Source organism: Falco naumanni, chromosome 18 (genome assembly GCF_017639655.2).
Source record: "Falco naumanni isolate bFalNau1 chromosome 18, bFalNau1.pat, whole genome shotgun sequence".
Lineage (NCBI taxonomy): Eukaryota > Metazoa > Chordata > Aves > Falconiformes > Falconidae > Falco > Falco naumanni.
Genome location: NC_054071.1, coordinates 3276993 through 3300475, shown reverse-complemented (window position 1 = coordinate 3300475; position 23483 = coordinate 3276993). Strand labels below are relative to the sequence as shown.

Sequence of the window (23483 nt, the reverse complement as noted above, 5' to 3'; positions counted from 1 at the left end):
AGGGAGCGGGCAGCATGGACCCCACCGGGGCCCACCAGCCCATGGCTTGGAGCTGACGGGCAGGGGAAAACGGGGAGCACCTGGGAAGCTCGTCACCATCAGAAGCTCATCACCGGCACAGGCTCTGCCCTGCGGTGCCTCGTGCCAGCGGGAGGGGAGGATCTGCTCCAGCAAAAACCTGGGAAATGGCACTTTGTCCGAGGGGGAATTTCCACAGGAAACCTCTGCTTCCAGCCGCTCGGATACGGCTGGGAACAACCCCAGCAAACGCTCACTCTCAGCCGCCAGCAAGTGTTACTGCCCAGGCAAAGGCTCCTTGTTCGCTCACATCATTCATCCAGCTCAGGAAAAGCATCCAGGTTTCTGCCTGCTGAAAAACACGGGGCAATAACAGCCAGGCTGGGTCCACCATGGGAAGCAGAGCCCCCCATCAGCCCGGTGAGCACTGCTGCACCCTGGGGGGGGTCATGGGGGGTCTAGCCAGCACCCACCGCCCAGCTGGGACCGATGGCACAAGCATCTCACACCCACCCCAGGGGCAGGGCTGGCTGGGGGGCATTGGGAGCAGGAGCACTGGGGCGGCACTTGGCCCCCCACCCTGCACCGATGCAGCTGCACATCCCCACGCTCTCCGGAGCATCCCTCGGCAGAGCCCAGGTTGCCACAGTAACCGCTTGGTCCCAGCCGGCTCCTGCCATAAACACGCTGCAGCGGGTCAGCCCGGTTCAGCGGCGGCTGCACCAGGGCTGGGGCCACGTGGCACCGTGGCCACCCCAGTGGGACCAAGGTTCCACAGGCAGAGCCACCATCTCTGCCACCGGTGCTGGATGTGCCAACAGTGCAGCATGGCACAGCCGAGTGTGGGCTGGAGCCAGGCCGGGCGGCAGGAATGGGAACTGGCAGCTGGGGTGGAGGAGGAAGCATGAAGGCAGCGAAAGCAGGAACCCGAAAGTGAGAGCAGCCCTGACCCCCCCCTGGGGCTGGGCGCTGCCCCCACTGCGGCCACAGCTGGCAGAGATGGCAACTGGGCAGCTCCCAAGGGAAAGTCAGCCATTCCATCCCGGCCGGCAGCGGGGCGAGGCAGGGGCTGGGGACCGCTGGGGGGGACTGCCCAGGGGGTCCAGCCCCTGCAGACCCCATGGGTGCCTGGCTGTGGGGATGGTGAGGGGCACAGCTTGTGCTCCCCATGCTGGCAGGTTTCTAGCAGAGTTGATGTGCCAGGATGGAGGGAGGGCAAAGGGATGCAGAGGGGGGCAGAGGGGCAGAGGGAGGCAGAGGGAGGCAGAGGGGCAGAGGGAGGCAAAGGAGCAGAGGGAGGCAGAGGGAGGCAGAGGGAGGCAGGGGGATGCAGGGGGATGCAGAGGGATGCAGAGGGAGGCAGAGGGGCAGAGGGAGGCAGAAGGAGGCAGAGGGAGGCAGAGGGATGCAGGGGGATGCAGAGGGAGGCAGAGGGATGCAGAGGGAGGCAGGGGGATGCAGGGGGATGCAGGGGGATGCAGAGGGAGGCAGAGGGAGGCAGAGGGAGGCAGGGGGATGCAGGGGGATGCAGAAGGATGCAGGGGGATGCAGAGGGATGCAGGGGGATGCAGAGGGAGGCAGAGGGAGGCAGAGGGAGGCAGAGGGAGGCAGGGGGATGCAGGGGGATGCAGAAGGATGCAGGGGGATGCAGAGGGATGCAGGGGGATGCAGAGGGAGGCAGAGGGAGGCAGAGGGAGGCAGAGGGAGGCAGGGGGATGCAGGGGGATGCAGGGGGATGCAGAGGGATGCAGGGGATGCAGGGGGATGCAGAGGGATGCAGGGGGATGCAGGGGGATGCAGAGGGAGGCAGAGGGAGGCAGAGGGAGGAGAGGGCTCCCGCCCCTGCAAATGGTGGCGTGGTGCTAATTCCCAGGCCTTGTGCTGATGGACAGTGAGGAAACCACACCATGGAGGGAAAATAAGGGAAATAACGCACCTGAGGAGCGCCCCCACCCCCACCCCCCGCAGAGGGCTGGCGGCTCAGAGCATGCAGGGCTCAGAACCTGATTTTGGTTGAAGCCCACCAGTCTCCTGAGCAGCTGAGCCTGGAAGCAGCATTAGTCCATGGGGACGGCCAGGAGCTGCGCTGGGGTGGGGCGAGGCCTTGGTGTTGGTGCCGGCACAGCCAAATGCCACGCTCTGAGCCAGGATGGGACGTGTGCAGGAAAACAGGCAGGTCGTGTCCCTCCAGCAATGGCAGCCGGCAGCAGGGCTGGCAGATGGTGGCACTTGGGGACCGCACTGTGCTGGAGGTCTGGGTCTGACCTCTGCCACACCTGGCAGTGGGCGCCACCACCGAGACCTTGCTTGGCTCAACTCTGCTGCGTATTAAAGTTTGAGTGATGCAATATTTGACTGTTGTTTTACCAGCGTTGGGAGGCAGGGATGGCATTTGGCTTGGGCAGGGATGGCTTGTGCTCTGCAGCTCCGCTCAAAGCTGCCCTCGCTGAGGGCGTGATGAAGAGGAGGCTTAGATGGGTACTTGGAGCAGAGCATCCCACCACTCGCTCCCTGTTCCACCGTGATGGCAGCACACGACTGGACAGAGGAAGGATGGAGGAGGCTGCAGCACACGTCTGCCCTCACAAACCAGCAGGTACAGAGCAGCATTTCACTGCTGCAACCAGCCCTACCCAAGCTCTGCTGGGCTCAGCCTCGGTCAGGGGCTGGGGGCTGGTGCAGGGGGAGGGCAGGAGCTGGGGCCAGGGCAGGGACCGACCCCTTGTGCTGCTGGGGGCCTTTGTGCCACCCGTGCACTCACGTGTCGCGCGGCACCAGCATCCAGTGCAGCTGTGGGCAAATATTGCTGCCTACTCATGGCACTTGGGTATGCACTGCCCTGCTGCCTGCCCTGCTGCCTGCCCCGCTGCCTGCCCCGCTGCCTGCCCCCCACGTGCCCGGGAGCAGCCGGGGCTGCTCCGGCTGCGTTCCCAGCTGCTGAGGACATGCTTCTGCCTGTGCAATCTGAGCCCGTGGTGGTTTGGAACTGTGAACAACAATGCCATGGGCTGGGTGGGAGCAGCCGCGCTGCCGAGCTCGGGGGGCTCGAGGCACACACTGCCCCACGGGAGGGTGAGGGGAGCGGGGGGCTGGGACCTGCCAGGGCGGCTGCCCAGGGGCTGTGCCTGGTGAGGGGGATGCTTGTGGTTTCCCTGCCTCGTTGGAGCCCCCAGGGTCATTGCAAACAGCAGTGAGGGAGGGGGGTGCTCAGCCCTGCGCAGCCCCATGCTGTCCCCCTTGATGCCTCCTTGCACCCCCGAGCCGGGCAGCCCTGGCCATTGCCGCGGTCCCACCAATGGGCACTGCTCCGGGGCACGACACCAAGTCCCCGCGGAGCATCTTGGTGCCGAGGGGTGTTCAGAGCCGTGTCCTGCAGGAAGACCCTGTGCAGCATCCAGGAGGACAGCGAAGGAGACCCTCTGGCAGGTCCCCACACACGAGGCAGCCAAGCCCCAGTGGTCTCTGCCTCCCCCGCCCACCCCACCCCCCCCTCACAGCACTGCTGGTCCAGTTCCTTGGCCCTGGAGACTGAGGCTGTAATCCCAGCTGTGCCACAGCCTTCCTAATCCCCATCTGCGGGTTTATCCCCAAAGAAGCATCAATATTGCACAGGCTGGACTTGCCTGGGGCCAGCGGGACCCCGGGGCTTGGCCAGCTGTGGTTGGGGCCCCACAAGAGCTGCCAGCTCACCCGTGCCGACAGCCGCCTGCCCTGCACTCCCTGGCAGGTGGCTGCCCATCCCTATGGGGCCACCCCATCCCCGTCACGCAAGCGTCTGCATCCCAAGCAGCTTATCTGCATTTGGAAACCCCTAATCCGTTTGCACGTTTGGCTCAGACGCTGTCCCCGCTGCGCTGCCGGCGCGGGGGGCCACGGCCCTGGGGAAGGCACAAAGCCACCCCCGTGACCTCCTTTCGGAGCCACAAACGACCCCAATTCCCCCAGCGCCTGGGTCCTGCTGAAGCACCCAGCACAGGGAGAAAGTGGGGAAGCCCAGCCCTACCTAAACTGCAGCCCCCCAGTGATGGCCCGGGCAGCAGGAGGGGGGACAGGGACCCTCCGGAGCCACAGGGGTCCAGCCAGCCCAAGGGACCTTCCCCAGGCGCTTTCCTCCTGCCGCAAATCAGGCCACGGCACTTGCCAAGGGGCTGCCAACTGGAGCGTTCACACACAACAGCAACCCCCGAGATCGGATCAGTGGCCAATTAACCCCGTTACTCAAGGGCCAGGCCCTCTGGCTAATACCGGGGAGCAGGGCAAGCTCCAACAGGGATGCAGCAGGGCGTGTGGGTGGGTGCAGGGAGATAAGGACCCACTTATCTGCAGGAGCTGGAGACGGGACGCTGCGTTCCTGACAGCAAACGGTTGTGGCAACCCCAGGGTTTGCATATCGGTAACGTTCCGGGGTTTTCCACCCCATGCTGCAGCTGGAACTGCCAGGGAGGTCGGGGGTGGGGGTGGGGGTGTCCCCCCGGGGCTGGGCTGCATTCCCGTGTGAGCTGCATCCCCCCTGCATCCCCCCGTGCTGCGCTGGAAGAGGGGGTGCGTGCTCCCGTGCGGCTGCTGCAGGGGCAGGAGTGGGTTTGCTGGCTCCATGCAGAGCCCTGGGTTGGTTTGACAGGGAAATGGAGGGTGATCCTGGGGGGGGGAGGGGGGGGGGGGGTGTCAGTTCCCATAGCCCGGACAGGCACTGGCCTCAGCATTTAGCTCAAAGCCACGCAGGGTGCTGCAGGGCACCGGGAGGGTGCGGGAGGCTTCAGGGGCATCTCCAGCTCAGCCGGCTCCGCAGGAGCGATGAGGGATTTATTGAGCATGACCTGCATGAAAAATCCCCGCTAATCCCGCTCGGACAGAGCAATAATCTCTCCCTCTTGGCCTCAGCAGAACCCAAACCCTGCACGGATCCTGCTGCTCCGCGGCTTTGCCCAGGGTGGCAGGTGGCAAGTGCTGGGGGCGCGGAGCCTCCACGGGCAGCACCTCCCCGGCACTGGCCACCCCCAGCCCCCACCCCCGGACCCACTGCCCTCAGCCCCCAGTCTGGGGGGCCCAGCACATCCCTACAAGAGGGGTAAGCAGACCCACGTTGCAGGCCTGGGGCCAGGTCCCCAAGGTGGCCGCCCTGTCACCCAACCCAGGGACGCGGCCCTGAGGAGAGAGGCAGTGGGGAACGTCACCTCCACCCAGTGCCCCCCCCCGGGGCAGAGGCACCCACAGGTGCCCCCCTGGGCAGGGAGCAGCATGGGCAATGCCCCGGCCTCCCACGCTGGCACTGGAGGTTCCTCGACGCAAGCGGAGGAGCCCCAGCTGTGGGCTGTGCCGGGGCGATACGCCCCCCACCATCGCCCCGCGCCGGGCCCTGCAGGGCCCCGATAAGGCGGCCGGGGCAGCCAGCCCACGGGTGCTGGGCAGGTGCAGGCAGCACCAGGGTGGGCTGCTGGGCACCCCCCCCCCCCCCCCCCCAAACCGCAGCTCTGCCGGCGGTGGCTGACGGAGACCCCAGTTCCCGAAGCGGGGTCAGGCAGGCGCCGCACGCAGGGAGCCGAACTCACCCCCCCGGAGCGCGTCGCTTCAGAGCCTTTTTATTTCAGAGAAGGTTAAAGCCTGTAGATACAGCAATAAAATATACAAAAAAATAAAGTTTTTTTACAGTATTGAATGCTGCCCAGGGCTACAGTGACTGCAGCTGGAGGAGCACAGGGGCCCTCGTCCCCTCCCAGCACCTCCCCAGTCCAAAGGGCACCGCTGTCCCCAGGGCCAGCCCCCCACCCCCACAGCCCTCGCCCCCTGGGGGTCCTACCCCCTGCCCCCTGCCTGCAGGCTGCGATGCTGGCAGCGCACCCCACGCTGGGGGGGGACCACCCCGCGATGCTGGCAGCGCAGCCCACAGCTGGGGGGGGCACCCCATAACACTGGCAGTGCAGCCCACAGCTGGGGGGGGCACCCCATAACACTGGCAGTGCAGCCCACAGCTGGGGGGGGCACCCCACTGCACTGGCAGCACACCCCACAGCTGGGGGGGCACCCCATAACACTGGCAGTGCAGCCCACAGCTGGGGGGGGCACCCCATCACACTGGCAGTGCAGCCCACAGCTGGGGGGGGGGCACCCCATCACACTGGCAGCGCAGCCCACAGCTGGGGGGCTGGGGGGGGCACCCCATAACACCAGCAGCACACCCCACAGCTGGGGGGCTGTGGGGGGTACCCCACGGCACTGGCAGCGCAGCCCACAGCTGTGGGGGGTACCCCATAATACTGGCAGTGCAGCCCACAGCTGGGGGGGGCACCCCATAACCCCGGCAGTGCAGCCCGGGGCTGGGGGGGCACCCCAGGGTCTTTACTGGGCAGAAAAGCCAGAGCCCTGCGAGGGGTCCGCGCCGCACCCCAGCAGCGTTGCTGGTACACACGACGGAGGGTTTCTCTCCACCCAGGGCCAAACCAAGACACATCAGACACCTGTAAAGCCCAGGGCTGGTGCCCACCAAGGTGTTTCTCCGCTGATGTCACCCACAGCCTCAGCACCGACAGCTCCCGCAGCCCCACACCGGAGCACTGGTCCTGGCCGAGCACAGCACAGCCTCCTCGTGCCACACACCCCCCCCCCCAGAGCAGCTGCAGCCCCCTTACCACACGATGCTTGGGGGGCAGCAGTTCTCCTGCTGCCTCTCCCTCCCCTTCCCTGCTCACTGGGTGTCTGCACGCCCGCTGCACGGAGGGGGCAGAAGGGCTCCCCCCGTTTCGGTAAATAGAGAACCACAACCACCAGCCAGAACCGCTTCCACCTTTCCTCAACCCCCCCCGCAGCAAGGAAACCTGCCCTTAGCACCCCCCGCATCTCCATCCAGCACTGGCCAACAGCAGATTCCTCTATGTCCATCCTGCTCCTTTCAACTCGTGCCACCTCCTGCCTTAACCGCGACAGCCAACCTCCAACAAAAATGCCGCACGAAGCCCCCCGAGAAGCTGCAAAGCCCCTTCCTGGGAGCTCACACGCCATAGCAGAGAGACGAGGGCCAGGCCAGGCCACCCACTGCAGGTCACGCTGGATCCAGTTGCCTCCCCATCCTCCCCTCGGGGTGCCACGGGTCCGACTGCCCAGCGAGGGAAGCGTGGCCACGCTCCTGGCACCGGCCCGGCCACGGGGCGAGCCACCATTGGGGCGGCCTCTGGTTATAGCCAGGTCCCAGAAGAGACCCAAGAGCCACGCGCTGGTGTCGGCGGGACGCGTCACTGCCCTGCCCCAGGGCATCTTTGCACCCAAGCGAAACCCCCCACCCCAGCAGGAGCCCCGGGGCCAGCCAGATCCCTGTGCCCGCAGCGGGAAGCCGGTGGCAAGCCCAGGTGGCCACCGAAACTCCCTGCTCCCAGCGAGGCCCAGGCTGAGCCCATCAGGAGCGCTGCCCTCCCTGGGCTCAGCCACCTCGCAGCTCCGAGGCGTGCGCTGCTCCTCCTGGCCAAAAGCGGAGCCCAAGGTGTCGGGAGGAGAGCCCCCTGCCCTCCGCCAGCTCTGGGAGGGCGGCTGGGGCAGCGCAAGGCAGAGCCCCCGCCCCTGCAAAATGCATCAGGTCCACGCTGGGGGCAAATCCGGGGGTGTAAGATCGTCACAGGCTTTTGGACTCTTGGCAGTCAGGAAAGCAGCTTTCAACAGCAGGCAGCACGCCCGGGGCTGCAGGAGCATCTGTAAAAACTGAGGCTGCGGTCGGAGGCTAATAGGCACTTGAATGAGCAAAACAATAATAAAAAAAAAACTGTTACGGAAGGAAATAGAAAAAGATTCATCCCCCCCCTCCCCCCGAAGAGACGAACGGCACCACCCTGGAGAGGGGGGGTGTTCATTTGGGTCAAACAAAGAACAGTGGCAAGGCCCCCGGCCCCCAGCTCCATCTGAGGAAAGGTCCAGAGCGACCGTGACCGAGCCAGGTGAGAGCGGGGGGCTCTTCGGAGGCGGGGAGCCCGAGCCCCGGCTGGACCCCGCGAGCGCCGGCAGCACCTCACATGGGTGAAGACGCACACTCCGGGGTCAGCTCCATGTCGAAGGTCAGCGACTCTGCGGGGAGACGCGGCCAGAGGTTACAGGGTCCGTGGGTGGCTATGGCCAGGACCCCCCCGCCCCCACTCCCCGGGGTACCGCGACCCACCGGACTCACCGAACTGTCCCCCCGCGTTGGCCTCTGCTCCCTCGCTGTTGTTGCCGAACTGCATGAGCGAGTCCAGGGTGCGCGGGGACATGGGCAGGTCGATGGTGTTGCTGAAGGAGGTGCTGTCCCAGGGAGGAAGGGAAAAAGCACAGAAACCTCCGGCGTCAGGGCTTGGCCCCAGCTCTCCGACACCCCCTCTCCCCCCCGCGACAGGCCCCAGGGCATGGCACAGCTGGTCCCAAGAGCTCTCCGGAGGAAAGGGGCCCCAGGAGGGGAGGAAGAGGCTGCGGTCAGGGCAGCAAGCTGGAGCTTGGCTCAGCCCCGGCCGTCCCCCCCAGCCCCGGCTGCGAGCCTCACGGTGCCCAGGCAGAGCCCAGGCAGTGGTGAGAAGGAGACACCCCCCCCGCCCCCAAGCGATGCCCCCCTAGTGCTCACAGATGCCCCCCAGGAACACTCACGGGGTGACGCAGATGAATTTGGTCTTCAGATACGGAGCAGCACCTGCAGAAGAGCGAGAAGCCTCGTCACCAGCTGCTGGAGGGGGAACCCTGCTCTGCTCCCACTCCGGAGCATCAACCTGCACACAGCCCCTGCCACCCCACGGGGACCCTGCCACCAGTCCCCCACCGGGGCCATGCCCCCCAGGGACCAGCACAACGCCCTGGCTGGTGACAGCTCTTCCAGCAACGCTGTCCCTGGAGCCTCCCTGGAGCGTAGAAAGTCAACGACTACCTGAGTCAGTAGCTTCAGAGTGCTCCTGGCTCTCAGAGCGGCAGTACTTCCCAAACGCCTCCTCCTTGGGGATGTCTGGGTACAGGTACACCAGGGGGGACACCAGGATGTTGGTGGCATCCATGATTTTGTAGCCCATGATGATCTCCGCAAACGACATGTTGTTCAGCTGCTGCTTGGTGTAAGGCTCCACAGACTGGATCTGGGTCTTCCCTGTACAAGGAGACTTCTGACACAGGGCAGGACACTTGTGCCCCCACCCCCCACCCCGGGAAGAGGCAGGGCCTTCCTCAAACACCCCAGGGGACAAGATCAGCAGGCTGGGGCCATGCTCAGCACCCAGCAGACCACGGGGCAGGATGGGGACCTGCCAGGTGGTTTCAGTGCTGTGGAAAACTGCCCATGGGTAGCACGGGGGCAGGGACACCCAGGAGGCAGAGACCAGCAAAGGGCACCCAGGCTCTAAGGGTTAACCCAGGCAGAGGGCTTGTCAGGGCAAGGACAAACAAGTGTCTCGGGGGGGTTCCAAGCCCCCTTTGTAGCCAGGAACACTGGCCGAGCAAAGCACCGTACCCAGGGCGGTGAGGACAAGAGCAACATACCACTGATGTCCTTCTCCACCCATGTGAAGGTGATGCCGCCTTCCTTGCTGCTCTCGCTGAACCGCAGCAGGAAGGTTCCTGGGGGCTTGGTGCTCAGGATGGCTCGTTCCCGCTCCTTGCTGATGAACCCCATGATGTACCTGGGCAGCAGGAGGTGAGGAGAGCAAGGGTGGGTCAGGACACCGGGGCAGCAGGATGTCAACACTGCCAGCTCTCTGCACAGTGGCAGGACCTGGCCTGGCCACCAGTAAAACCACTGACGTTTTAAGGATTCCCCAGTGGGTTTTCACTCTGGACCAGCCAACAGGGCCTGGACAGAAAAAGCATCCCAGAAGAGCCCACCTGCACCTGGAGAAGGCACCCCACCCCACCCAGACAGGACTGGTGGGACCCCTCCTCCCAAGGCCCAGCCCACCCAAGGGTCTCCGGACCGATGCTGGCAGAGGCTCACCCTTCGTTCCACAGCGCCAGGATGTACTTTTTCACCAAGTCAATGATGTTGTCCAGCCAGACCCAGAAAGAGAAGCCTTTGCCAGCCATGTTCTCCTGAGGAAGAGAGCAGAAAGGCTGTGAGCAAGGCCTGGAGAAAGGGAACAGCCAAGGGAAGGGGCTCAGGGGAAGGGAGGGAGTTATACCTTGCAGAACTTGGCCCAGGTGATCTGACAGCCGGAGTAATTCACACCTGGCCCTGGCAGAGAACAGGAACATCAACATTTAGATAGAGCTGTCCTTCCAAAGATACCATTTCCAGGGAGCAGCCCCAGGTTTGTATCATTTGGGAGAAAGCCAAGCAGGTGAAAGCTATAGCTCCTCTCCCAAACATCACGGTCTTGCTCCTGTATTGCATTTACAGATGGGGAGCCACCCCGAGGGACAGCAGGGACGGGCAGGACACCCACACCGACTTACCTAGAAGTTTTTCTGCCAGCGTCGTCAGCTGCTCGATGCTGAGGCCGCGCTTTGTGGTGGAGGAGAACTGCCAGCTCAGCACCTCTGCCACCTGGTCCCAGGTCCCGATGGGGGGCTTGGTGAAGAAGTTCACATTCTGCACAGAGGAAAACAGCCCTGAGCAGGACACGGGACAGAAGCAGGGCCAGGTCCTGCCCCACAGCCCCATTCCTAGGCCACCTCTCCCTGCTGGGACGCTCTGGTCCCCAAACCTGCGCTGCTGCTCTGCCAGCTGCCACCACAGCGCCGGGCCCTACCTTGGGGTTGTTGGTCAGCATGTTGTACCACAGGATGGACGCCCAGGCATTGGGCATCTGGCAGATGTTGGAGATGACCACCACAGGCAGCGAGTGGGTCTGCAAAGACAGGGTGTGAGCACAGGCTCGGACATCTCCCAGGGCTCCTCCGCACCCATGCCCACGGCAGGGACAGGCAGTGACCCACGGCTCACCTCCAGGTCGATCTTCAGACCCTGGTGATACACCTCTGTCTCAAAGGTGATGAGGTGCAGCTCCTCGGTGACGATCAGCGAGGCCTAGGGTGGAAGAGGACACAATAAGCACACAGCAGGCGCCTGCCCTGGGCCCGACACGTGGCCATTGGGCCCAGCACTGCTGCTCAGGTCTGGGTGGAGGTGCCTGCAGACACCCCCGCTTGGGGCAGGGCTCCTGCTTCCCCTCACAGCTCAGCTGCGAGACAGGGAGCAGAGCTGCCAGCAAAGGGAACCCCCCCAGCACTTACATCACAGTTGGCTCTGCCTCCATTACCACACCGCTGCTCCCGCAGGGTCTGCGGGGAGAGGGAACAGGCTGAAGCGACACAGTGACAGCACTGGCCTTACAGGAGCAGCCCGAGAGCTCGTGGTACCTACCAGGTGCTTGAACTCTGCTGAGAGGCTGCCGTTGTTCGACTCCTCCATGTTCATGACTTTGGTGTTTGTCCCCAGGATGTTAAACTTCCGCGACCTCGAAAGAAGAAAGGCAGAGCATGGCTGGCAGGGCTCTCCCCGAGTGAACGTACAGTAGGATGTTTGCCAGGGTTAAAAGCAGAAGCAAGAAAAAGACCCAAACAAACAAACAAACCAACCAAAAAACAACACAAACCAACATTGCACCTACCCCCGAAGTGCTGCAACATCCCCGGAGTCCCTAGGAAAGGAGAGAAACACCCGGTCACGGCCATGGTCTTCCCAACCTGATGCAGACAAGCTGGTGTGCAGGGCTGGCGGCATCGTCAGTCCCACAAGCTCCCCAGGCTGCCCCCCACATGGGAATGAATCCTTGGGACCCAGCGCCACCCTGCACCCCCTCTTCTACTGGGGGTCACGCTGGCCCTCGGTGCGGGGATGGAGCCTGACCCAATGGCAGCAGGAACGAGTCCCTCTCCAGTAACCCGCCCAGCACCGCCACGATCAGAGCATGGGACTCACTTGTCAATGCAGACTTTAATTTTCAGCTGATAGTTCAGCTCTGGAAACTTGACCAACAACCTGCAAAGAGTCAGCAGACGCAGAGCGTGAGCATCCAGCTCGTGCTAACAACTCCGGCTGAACACAGCATCTGGCACAGGCTGCAGGACAGCAGTGCTGCGTGCATCCCCCAGCAGGCAGCTCCACGGTTCGCACCACGGAGTTCACAGGGGCATTACCCAGCTCCTCCGGCATCCCTGAGCCCACCTGTGACATATCAGCCGTGACACCTGTCCCCAGAACCAGGGAAGGTGCTGATGCTCCCCCGAGCACCCCGAGGAGGGCTTGTTTTGGCTGCTGACTGCCCACACCGGGCAGACATCTGCTCTGAACAAACGCCCTCCACAGTGTTCTGTGGCCAGATGCTGCCACGTGCCAAGGGGGGCAACAGGGACACAGCCAGGAGACGGTGAAGAAGGCCCAGGCAGAGCCCTGTGTCAGGGAGGCTCTCTCTGCAGAAGCTGGCAGGGAACATGGGCCAGCTGAGAGGCAGCCAGGGACGTGCTGACACTTCCTGCCGCCCACCGGCATTTACCAGAACCCCGGCTGCCTCCAGGAACGCAGCCCAGCCCCCACCAGCAGCCTCCATCCCTGCACTGAGTCACACAGGCAGCACTGCAGCAGGACCAGCCTTCTAGGATGCGCTCCCTCCCAGCACCAGCGCTCCCCAGGCAAGCCAAGGCTGCATCTGCACCAGCATCTCCCACGGAGAGCGATCCTGCTTCATTTTCCCCTTTCCCTCGCCTGCAGCGCGGCAGGATAGCGGGGGCCAGCCACCCACCTGACTTTGGTGGTGAACTGCACCCCAGTTTTGATGACCAGGGGCCGGTCGGGGTGCATGGGCATGCAGGGCTGCCTCTCCACGACAAAAGCACTGTGGGGGGAAAGGCACAAGAGCCACAGTCAAACCTCAGCCCCCCCCCGCCCAGCACACTCCCTGCCCACCCCTCCATCCCCTGTGACCAGGGGACTGCCCACAGCTCGCCCCCAGCACCTTTTCATCAGGTTCCTGAAGAGCTCCACAATCCGCTCCTCCAGCATGGGCCGGTGTTGGACAATTGGGTCACCCTTGTAAGACACTTTTTGCTGCAGTTCTTCCAACTTCTTGATCTGCTGCCGGGTTTGTAGCTGTGATTCGGCAAGAGAGGTTATCCTAGGGGAGCAGGAAGAACCAGCGTCAGCTCTGGCCGCCAAGCCCTGCACGGTCCCAGCCCGCAGAGCCTTCCTCTCCCCTCACTTGTGCAGCAGAGGATGCTCTCCATACCAAACCAGCAGAAAACAGAACACGTCTACGGCTCCCAGCCCAGTTTTTTCTAAGCCATGCATCACAAAAGAAACCTGCACGTGCCCAAATTCTGCAGAGACACACCAGGAACTTCTCACAGCAGCCCTGAAGTCCCACAGGCCTGTGGCTAACCATCCCAGCACTATGGGTTCTGTTTATGCGTGCTGGCATCAGAAGCCATTTTGCAAGGATGCTTCCAGAAGCAAAGAGCTCATTTCCACGGAGGTGTCCGACTACCACCTCTCTAGGGACCGATGCAACCCCCAGCCAGCTCTCACCAGTTCTCAAGCCGGTCTAAACAGATATTCGGTGGGCCGCCAATGCAGGCGATCTGCTGCCGCCTCTTCCAGTCTGCCAGTTCCTCATCTGCCAGCATCTTCTGCACGTACTCCATGGCTGACAGCAGCCCGGCCAGCTCGCTCACAATACCCTGTCAAAAAGGAAAGCAGAACCTTCAACACCCTCTGACTCCCTTCGAGATCTGCGAGTTTTACGTTCGCAGACAAGGATGAAGTGGCCCAGGGCTGCGTTTCTAGCGCTGCTCTCAGTTCTGACCACGCAGGAACACCAAACTCACACCCCAGAAAAAGGGCACCGCTGCACCCCAGGGCCAGCTCCACCACATACCCTTCGCATTTGGTCCAGCGCCGTGAGCATCTGTTCCAGCTGCTGCATTTTCTGCCGGGTCACGGACTGATTGTTTCCATTCAGATCCTGCATGTCTGCGCAGAAAGGTGGGAAAGCTTCAGCCACACACATGGACTCCTCCTGCCCTTCCAAGCCTCGCACAAACAAAAAATTTCCACCACAAAGGAGCCGGCACCCCAGGATCCCTTCAATAGTTAGGGAGCAATCTCACACAGCCTCTAAGCACCTTGCTGCTGGCTTTCCTGCACACCGGGCAGCCCTATCACCCCCACAAGCCATTTCTTTGTTCCCAGGCAGAGGAGCTCTGGTTCTACTCCCCCGGAGGCAACGTGAGCGGCAGAAACAAAGGACGAGGTTTCTCCAATTGCCATGCAAATGCCCTGAGCCTAGGCCACCCTTCTGGCTCGGAGAGGAGGCACCGGGAGGGCTGGAACATGCCCTCCAGCAAGTTTCCTTGCAGGAACACACTTTGTTTTGCCAGATGCTAACGAGCTTCCATTACCTCCTTGGCTTTTCAAAGTCTTGTAGTTAAAATCAAAGTCATCCTGGAGATTCTCCACCACTTTCATCTTCTGCTCCAGATCCTGCAAGGCAAGAGATGTGGATTTATTCGAAGCACTAAATCACCACGGTGAGGAAAGGAGAAGGTGCCTAGGCAGCACACATACCTGCACCCTCTTCCTCACATCCTGCAGATGCTGCTCCAGCATCTGCTGCTTTTCCGTCACTACCGCCGCCGTGGGATGTGTTGCCTGTCCCCCTTGCTGCAGAGGGGACAAGGAGGGCATTAGAACATGACCCAGGGATGCTCCCCTCCCAGCCTGAGGTCTTGCAGGAAGGGTCTTCATCCCCTCACAGGAGCCAGGGCAGCTGGCTGCTTGCTCGCAGCGTCAGCTCCAGGGGTGCACAGCAAGGCGCACGGAGCGGGGCACAGCCCACGCAAGGGGCAAGAGGAGAGAGGGATGCACGAAGCTAATAGCAACCCCAGGCAGAGCGCGCCCAGGCCGCAGCACGGAGAGCAGAAGCTATCAGCCACCGCAGCTGGACCATCCCTCAGCACAAAGCAGCTTCTGTTGCGGAAGGAAGCAAGTGGGGAGCTTCAGACTGCAGCTGCCCTTCACTGCCCAGGACCCGCACAGCACCACAGGGTGGGCAGTGGGACAGTGGCCCCAGGACACCCAAGCCACTGACCTGGGCCGCTGCAGCAGCCGTCTGGAGGAGCCGGGACTCTTCCCACAGGCAGCGGGCCACGATGCGGGCTATTTCCATCGGCTTCTCCAAGTATCTGCTCTGTAAAAGGTTCAAACCCCCAAGGTCAGCAGGTACAACGTAACTCCTGGGATCCCCCCACCCCTTAGGGCTGTGGGTCCCGAGCTGTGCCAAGAACCTGTTGGCCTTCCACAGGCTCCCCCCGACAAACCAGCACTTCCCACCTCACCTGCAGGAACTGCTTGATGCGCCGCAGGTTGTGCTGGTACAAGACGTTGGACTCCTGCAGGAAGCGGCTGTACTGCTGGTCGATCTCCCCTAGCAGGTTGTGGAACACCAGCGTGGCATGCGACTCCTTGCTGGCAGCGTACGCCCTGTGCGAGGGAGGGCAGAGTCGTGGGTGCCCGGCCCAGGGGAAGGGGCAAGGCGGCGCGGCTCTGCTCACACCCGCCATCCCCTGCGCCATTTAACACCCCAGCCATCTTCCTAATCTGCACCAAAGAGCCAGAGCAGCCCTGACTCGCTTCATGCCAATAAACCGAACCCTCAGACCGTGCCCACGAGGGCAGGGTGACAGAGAGGTCTGGGATCCGGGCTTAGAGCCTGGCCTTAAGCCAGGCAGACAGCGCATGCAAGTGCCTCACCAGTCCCAAGCGCTCTCTGAACTGGATCCAAGAATCGGTGCTCTGTGTCAACTTAGTTTTCAATAGAGGTCAACGTTAAGTCAGCCCTGGACGGGGACACCTCCGCTTCGGAGCTTCCCCCTCTCCTGGGCCAGGGTCTGACACCGTGCGCACAGAGTCCCGCTCCCCTTGGCGCCACATGAGCCTCGGGGAGGAAGACCGGTCCTGCCGCATCAAGACCCCAGGGAAAGCGGCAGAGCTCCTCCAACCAACCTTGGAGCCTGCTGCCACCCCAGGGTGGGTGTCCTGAGCAAAGTCCCCACATCAGCGTTTTGCAAGGTCTTACCAGTCCTGGCTCTCAATCCACGGGGCCAGGAACTGCCGGAGCTCCATGGGAAAGCTGTCGCTGTAGAGCTGGTGGAGCTGCTCCAGGTACCGCGTGTCGAGCTGCTGCAGCTGGTTCCACTGCGCCATCCTGGCCACCTCCGGAGACCTGGTGGGATGGGGACATGTGCTGCTCGGAGCTGGCACCCGGGAGCTCCGGGCTCCCTCCTGCCAGCCGCTCGGCACGACGCAGCTGTGAGCACCGCTCTCCTTTGGGGGGGCTGGAACCAGACACACCAGGGCTCGGGGCACACCGGCCGGGCAGTGCCCATCCCTCCAAGGGCAGCACGGGGCCAGGCGGCTGCTGGGTGCGCAGCTCCAAGCCCACGACACTGCACAGCCCCAGCGCACACAGAGGGACGAGCCCGTGTCCCCGCGGAGCCGACCACACATCTAGGAGCTCGCTCCTCTTCAGCGAAACCCACCCTGACGTGGTGGCCACGGGACCAGCTCAAGGAGCCTTGGAACTGGCACTGGTTTGTGCCTCCAGGCTGCGCTCCGGCAAGGCGAGAGCGACCGCCAGCACCGGCACCGGCACCCACGGGTGGGCCTGGGTCAAGGGAAGGTGGAACCACAGACCGAAAGTGCATCACTCGTGCAGGAATAATGGCACGTACGCCTGGGGGAGGGTGGGGAAGGAGCCAGAGGGCTGCAAGAAGAGCCCTTTTCACCCCACTGACATCTGTGCCCCGCTGCCCCTGGCAGCGCAGGATGCGGCCACGCAGCCTCATCTGCCCGCAAGGGTGAGTGGCAAAGCAGCCAGAGCACCAAAACAGGGGGCCCAGCAGCATCGCTCCATCCCGAGAACTCAACTCAAAATCCAGCCAAAGGCGAGGGCGGAGGGCAGCTTCAGCCCCAGCCCAGCTCCCCCCCGCTGCCCGGGCGAGCCACCCGAGGAGAGCGGCAGCAGAAAGGCTGCGCTCCAGCCGCCCCGGCTGCAAAGCTGAATAAAGCCCAGATTCTGACTCATTCTCTTTTCACCACGTCATGAAATTAATCTGAAACATCTGAGATGAGAAGAGCAGAGCTCACGCTGGCACTGGCAGCCGGTGACCATTCGCAGCAGACTGCGGGAGCGCAGCAGGCAAGCCCTGCCTGCCGAGCTCAGCCCCATCCTCTCCCACCCCGGCGGAGGCTCTCGCAGCCCACAGACCCCGGGGGCTCGGCAGGCGCACAAGCCCGCAGGGCTGGAGGTGCAGTCCCAAGCAGGTCGGGCCAGATGCAGCCGCTCTTACAAACCCAGATGGGTAGGAAGCCTCGACGCACGCTGCTCCTCACGCCGCAGGGTCAGATCAGAGTTAAAAGTCGGGTCGCAGGCAGCTCCCAGCACCATCCAACCCCCGCCCGAGCTGCACAGGAGCTCCCCAAGCACAGGGAACGAAGCTCTGGGCTTGCCTTGAGCTGAGCTTCTCTCCACCTGGCCTCAGCCTGGTGAGCACCGAGCATCCCCGCGTGGCAGCACGCTTCCCAAGCGCCTGCCTTCAGCAAAGCTTTCTCCTCGAGAGAGGCATCATTTCCCAAAGCTTTCCTACCTCCTTTCCAGGGGGGGAGGGAGAGGCTTTGGGCATGTAGGTCACTAGTGACAGGTACAAGGCTTTAATGTGGTGCCAATATCTTCCGGGCACCCTCCAGCCAGACAGTGCACATGCCTGCCTCTGCTCCGGGAGGCTGGGAAGGAGCTGCAGAGCTTACAGTAAGTGCAGAAGGCGGAGACTGCCAGGAAACAACAGAAACAAGGAAGGGGCAATTTCTGAGTTAGCAACTTGTGCATCGATGGAAATCAAAGCAACGCTAACGAGGGGACAGCAAGCTGTGCTCAGCAAGCGGAGGCACAAAGCTCCGCTTGACAGCAGCAGAAAGTCACTGCCCTGCAGAAAGCAGTTTGCTTTTCCCCAAAGGTCACTGCAGCGAGTGACGTGCCAGCTGGGCTTTGGGGATGGCCAGGCAGCCGGCACAGCAGCAGCCAGCACAGCCGGTGCCGCAGGAGCAGGCGAGGGGGCTGGCACCAGCCACAAGTCCCAGGCTGGCCCTGGGCTCCGATGAGGGCACCGCGCTCCACCCCGCAGCAGGAACCTGCTGCAGCTTCTGCAGGAGCAAACCACCGAGGCAGAGCAGCCCCGAGGAGCCGGTGCGAAGGAAATCACAGCGAATGCGTCAGGAGGTGCAAAGGTCTGGGAACAGGAGGGGTGCCGGGAAGCACAGAGCAGCGGCCGGCAAGCAGAGCTTTGCTCAGCAAGGAGGCAGATGGGGGGAAGGCTGTGCCACCCCTCAAAATGGGATTTACTCCCCTCCAGCAGACCAGACTGCTCTGCCCTGCACCCCAGGCCAGGCTGGAAGCAGGTGAAAACAAGATGACCAGACCCCAGCCCAGAGCCAGAGCAGCTGCTCCACGCAGGAGCCAGGCAGGCTTTCATTAGGCAAGACAGAAATTTATAAAACCTTAACAGCAACTAAGACTTCCCCGGACGCACGGCAGCGTCAGGAGCTTTGCCCTTTGCCTAGGAGCTGGGTGCTTGTGCAGATTTCCAGCAGCACAAAAGGGGCCCACAGGCACCCTGCGGCTGCCCCCCTGCCCCAGCCCCCCCTGCCCAGCACGGAGAGCTGGGTTTCACTAGCAGCTTCTCCAAGATGCGCCCATGGATCAGATCCCCGACGCTTCCAGCACCGCTGTATGTCATGCTCTTCTGAACTCTGCTGCACGTGACTCTTTTTCCCCATTTCTGGGGGAAAAAAAAAACATTCCTGGATGCTTTTTGTACAAGGAGAGAGGGGGAACATCCTGCTGTGGACTGAGACACCAGGGAGAAGACAGACGCTGGTACTTGACATGGAGTTAAAAGAGGTTTTTAGAACTTCAGAACATTGAATAGCCCCAAAACCAGGAGCGACGTGGGCAGGACGCTAACTTTGAACTATAACCCTCTGGTGCAATCCTCAGGGAAGGCCACGTGAGCCAAGCCTGCTTTCAGTGGAGGAGTAAGTGAAAGGGAAGGGGCAGACACAGACCCGTGCAAGAGCCTGTGAAGAGCAGGCACTCCTTCAGCCTCGGAATAAGACCCGGCTTGATGCGACAGGGCCCTTGCGACCCTGTAACTTTTGCTTTCTGCAACTGCAGGCCAAGAAAGGCTGGGCCCTCAGCCACGGTTCAGGGCTGCGTACTGGGCACCACAGAGCCCCCGTTTCGCAGTGGGTTCAGCTCTCTGCTGGCTGTTGGTCCTGTACGGTGCTCGCAGCCCTTTTAACTTGGCCCTGGGGGCGACTACTGCAGCGTGAACCACATGGTGCTGCTTCTGGGAGGGGAAAAAAACACAACAAATACCCGGGCCAGGCAAGAGCTGAAAACCTACAAGTCACCCGAGTGCTCTGTGTGGCCGGTGAGCTCAGCAATCTCATTTCCTATTGCACCACCGCGGCAGCACCCCCACGCACGGAGGGGGCTGCACCAGCCTGTCCAGGAACAGCTGCTGCCCCAGCCCATCTCCTCCCAGAGCAGCATCCCCAGCCCTGAGCCCAGGACCTGTGCTGCTGGGGCATCACGCTCCCACAGGAGCCGCTTCCCAGGCGGCCACTGGTGCCGAACAGCTCGCAGATGGACGAAGCTGCGGTAGCTGAACCAGACACCACTTCCCTGGATCAAGATCCAAACAGATCTTCCAGAAGAAAGACACGATCTGAATATTTCAGTACCGAAGCCCCAATGTGCAGAGCACCAAAAGGCTAAAAGCAAAGCCCCCAGGCTGCCATGCAGCATTTGGACGGGAATCGGCCACTTCTCGATGCCACAAATAGCTGCAGGACCAGCCACCATGGCAGCCCAGGCTCCTGCTCAAGCGCAAGATCCTCCCCGCTGCAGCGCATGCTCCGCGGCTGCAGGAAGCCGGCGCCCTGCCAGGGCCCCAGCACCACACGCCGTCGTACCTATCCCTGAAAAACAGAACTAACATGCAGCGGAACACGAGCTGCTCTGCCGCTTCCCACCGCGGGCATCTCCTCGCAAGACGAGAGGGTGAGGAAGTCACTGCAGCCCGCACGCACAAGCGCAGAACCACCAAGGCAGGCTCGCCCCGCACGGGAGCGGAGCGGCAGCCAGCAGGGACGGTCACTGCCTGCTAGCTGTGCCTGCAGCCAGCCCAGGGAGGACACAGTCTGTGCTCGCCATTCCCAGGGGCTCTGCTGCACCCACTCCTCACCTCGAGGGATCTCTCAGCAGAAGCAGCAGATCACACCATGTTTTTACGGCCCCCAGCTCAATCGGAGCCGAAGCTGGCAAAGGCTCCACATGCTGCCGCAAGAGAAGCAGACTGGGAAGAGCTTCGAGACGTGCCTTCCTAGAAGGGCAGAGCCAGCTCTGCGGCAGTGGGTGACAGGAGGGGACCCCCCCCGGGGAGGCTTCCCAGCCCATGTTGAGCCAGGGGAGGATGTGGGAAGGCAGGACCGGCTGGAAGCAGGAAGCGGTCAGGAAGGAGCTGAAAGTCTCCCTCTCCCTCCAGAAAGGCTGAGGGGACACAGCACGGAGCTCCAGCTCCTCCCAGCATCAACAGGAGGCAGCCAGAAGCACGGACTGTCCCAAAGGGGAAGGGTCCCTGCGATGCTCCTTACTGTTGCAGTCACCAGCGTTAGGGAAACTCTGACCTCAGCTCCGAAACCCTGTGCAGGAGCCTCTCCCCAGCCAGCCCCACCGCTGGGAAGCCTCCCTTGTCTGGGTTTCAAGATCTGAGGGTTGAACCTTTCCGATTCCGCTGGGCTTGCCCGTCTCTGCGGTTAGCCTCTCCTCCTGTCTCTGGAACGGAGCCAGGGAGCAACCAACACGGCCAGGGCCAAGCACAGCATGATGCAAGCCCACAGGGTAAACACGCTGTCCACAGCTCGGAGCAAAGCTGCTAAAAGTAGCTCAAGAGCTAAAGTTCATCTTTCTTTAGCTCCCCTGCAAGGGCAGAGCACAAGAGCCAGGCCTGAGCTGTGTGGTGTCACCGGCAGCTGGGGACGGCTCTGCACACTCCCAACAGCCTTATTCAGATCAAGGCTGCTGCCCTGGAAGCAATCCCGCCGCTGCCTTCCATCCGCCTTCTCATTCCTGGGAGCACCCCTCACTTGCACCCCCAAAACAAGCAACGACCCCCAGGGCACAGCGTACAGGGGGAGTCACTTGGGACTGTGGCACTCCTCGTCCCCTGCAGTGCCACAAGCAGGACAAAGCTCAGTTACGGATAGCACTGCATGGGTCACGTTCACAGAGCAATCACCGTCGGGAGCATCACAGACTCACGACAGATGCCATCAGCACCGCCTCACAGGCTTTCCAACAAGGACTGACACCAGGCCCTCGCTTCCACACAACCATCACCGGGCTGACAAAAACCTGCTCTTCTACAACAAAGCAGCTAATTGCTCCAGGCAAACACAAGAGCAAGTTTTGAAAAGGCTATTAGAACTTGGCTGTGTTCCTCTGGAGCGTTTTCAAAGCCAGCCCCGGAGGTGGAAAAACACGCAGCGATGCAGAGGTTTGCGAAAGCAGCGTGACAGCACAGGGCAGAGGGAGGCTCCGGGCGACCTCGTAGCCACGGTGCCGAGTTGCCCGATCGACCCACACGCCACAGCTGGCTGTTCCTCGTGGCAGCTCAGGAGGTCTCCAGAGTCCATCCCAGCATGTAACTCCTGTTACAGGAGCTGCGAGGGATGCCGTCGCCACCCCTGTCCCTGGGCAGAGGATGCCCAGCCGCACACTCCTCCTGCCCTCTGCCACCAGCGCCCGCAGCTCTGACAGATCCCCAGGAAGCAGCAGAAGAGGCTCCACTGGGGAGCGACGGCGACAGCGATCACCTTCAGGGTGGAAACGGAGTCAACTGACCCGACATGCACACGCAGGCAGGGCCGGTTTCCCCCCAGATGCAGAAGGGACCTTCTCCAGAGCAGGCCCAGGGCAGCCCACCCTCCTCCCCCCACCCCACCAGCCCTCCAGCTGTGCCCCTGCAACGGGCACACACAGGGGGGGCACAGGCAGCCTGTGGAACAAGCGTCACACACAGCGTTGTGCCGAGCGGTGGGAAGCCGAGGGGCAGAGGGGAGGTGGGCAGAGCTGCCAGCCCCCACAGAGCACTCGAGCAGCTCGGGCACACGGCTCGCATTCCCCCCGTGATGCAGAGCCTAACAGGTCTGCTCTGCACCTCGGCCACGCTGCAGCGCACCCACCGCCTGTAGGACGGCTTCAGACCGAAGCCTGCTCCAGGCAGGTGGCCCCAGGCGAGCGGTTCTGTTCGGGGTGGGGGGGCAGGGGCAGGTAAAGCTGCAGCCTGGAGCTCCCAGCTCTGCTGGAGACATCAGCCAGGTCTTCAAGCCTCAGTCCGCCCAGGCGCCGGACCTCCAGCTAGGCTTTCTGTCTTGGTTACACATCATTTCATCAGCACAAACACCTCACCGCTGCGACCGGCTGTATCAGCCTCTGCCCCAAACCCCATCCCGCAGCACACGGGCCCGACAGCCGCTCACCATCCCAGCCTCACCGCAACCGGACCGGGCAGCAGCTCCTCCAGCCCCGCCAGCCTGGATGCATTCCCCTCTCCGAGAAGCCCACTCGGGCTGGGGGTTGTCAGCCCGCTTCACCAGCGGGCCCAGCCCCCGGACCCCGCAGGCAGGGACGGTGATGCCAGCACCGCAGTGGGTCGAAGCCTTGTCGGCTCCGGGGAGCTGCCCCTGCCGGGCCAGGGCCTGCTGGGCGCCGCGGGAAGGGCAGAAATCCCGCCTGCTGTAAGACCAGAGGATTAGGTTAATTACTGCCTCCCTAATTAGGGCTCCCCGGGAGCACGGGGTGCTGCCCTCACCTGCTCCCGCCGGCGGCAGGGCCAGGCCGCGGTGGGAGCTGCCGCCTCCCAACGAAAGGGAACCCGCGGGCCCCGACAGTAGGGCCGAGCCCCGAACCGGAGGGGGGGGGGGGGGGGGGGGTGTCCGGGAAAGACCCCCCCGCCGCGACTGCGCCCCCCGCCCCCGCACACAGCTGGCAGGCCGCAGGCGCTGCGGGAGCAGCCGTGCCCACCGCCCCCCAGGGCCGCTCCGCCCCCCGCTCAGCCCCACCGCGCTGCAAGGCCTCGGCCCCGCGGCAGCGCCCAGCCCCGGGGCGGGGACGGGGACACCGGGCCCGCGCTCCCCGGTGCCAACCGGCCCGCGGGGCCCGGTACCATCTGGCCCGGCGGCCCTGGCCGAGCCCCCCGGGGCCGGGCGCCCGCCCCCCATCCGCGCTCACCGGCGGTCCCGGACGGGGCGGGGCAGCGGCTCCCGGTACCGGCGACGATCGCGTCCGGACCCTGCCCGAATGACGAGAAACCTGCTGCCCGCCCGGCCCCGCCCCTTACGTCACGCCGAGCGCGACCAATAGCGGCGCGACGCTCCCGCAGCCCCGCGAGGGACGGGCCCTGATGGCCAATCAGCGCGGCCT

At 63.3% G+C, this 23483-nt stretch overlaps 2 protein-coding genes across 5 annotated transcripts; one reads left to right on the top strand and one right to left on the bottom strand.

Moving 5' to 3' along the window:
- Nucleotides 1-6650: 6650 nt before the first annotated feature.
- On the top strand, nt 6651-7751 carry LOC121098789 (protein ALEX-like). 2 transcript variants are annotated; one of them, XM_040617151.1, is made up of 2 exons: nt 6651-6811; nt 6844-7751. In XM_040617151.1, exons 1-2 carry the CDS (start codon nt 6651-6653, stop codon nt 7706-7708), a joined length of 1026 nt encoding a protein of 341 aa, XP_040473085.1. In that variant the 3' UTR covers nt 7709-7751. The 2 variants fall into 2 exon arrangements, with proteins under 2 accessions (XP_040473085.1, XP_040473086.1); XM_040617152.1 differs by having other exon boundaries at nt 6651-6817; nt 6850-7751.
- STAT3 (signal transducer and activator of transcription 3) lies at nt 7720-23398 on the bottom strand. Of its 3 annotated transcripts, XM_040617114.1 has the most exons (25): nt 23292-23373; nt 22541-22796; nt 16017-16163; nt 15277-15421; nt 15030-15128; nt 14507-14602; nt 14341-14422; nt 13818-13912; nt 13469-13620; nt 12900-13058; nt 12687-12779; nt 11867-11926; nt 11556-11585; nt 11309-11402; nt 11179-11226; nt 10889-10972; nt 10695-10793; nt 10399-10534; nt 10125-10177; nt 9941-10035; nt 9490-9629; nt 8885-9100; nt 8614-8656; nt 8165-8277; nt 7720-8064 (listed from the first exon to the last, which is right to left on the bottom strand). In XM_040617114.1, exons 3-25 carry the CDS (start codon nt 16142-16144, stop codon nt 8009-8011), a joined length of 2316 nt encoding a protein of 771 aa, XP_040473048.1. In that variant the 5' UTR covers nt 16145-16163; nt 22541-22796; nt 23292-23373; the 3' UTR covers nt 7720-8008. The 3 variants fall into 3 exon arrangements, with proteins under 3 accessions (XP_040473048.1, XP_040473047.1, XP_040473046.1); XM_040617113.1 differs by lacking the exon at nt 22541-22796 and having other exon boundaries at nt 23292-23398; XM_040617112.1 differs by lacking the exons at nt 22541-22796; nt 23292-23373 and having other exon boundaries at nt 8888-9100.
- Nucleotides 23399-23483: the final 85 nt, after the last annotated feature.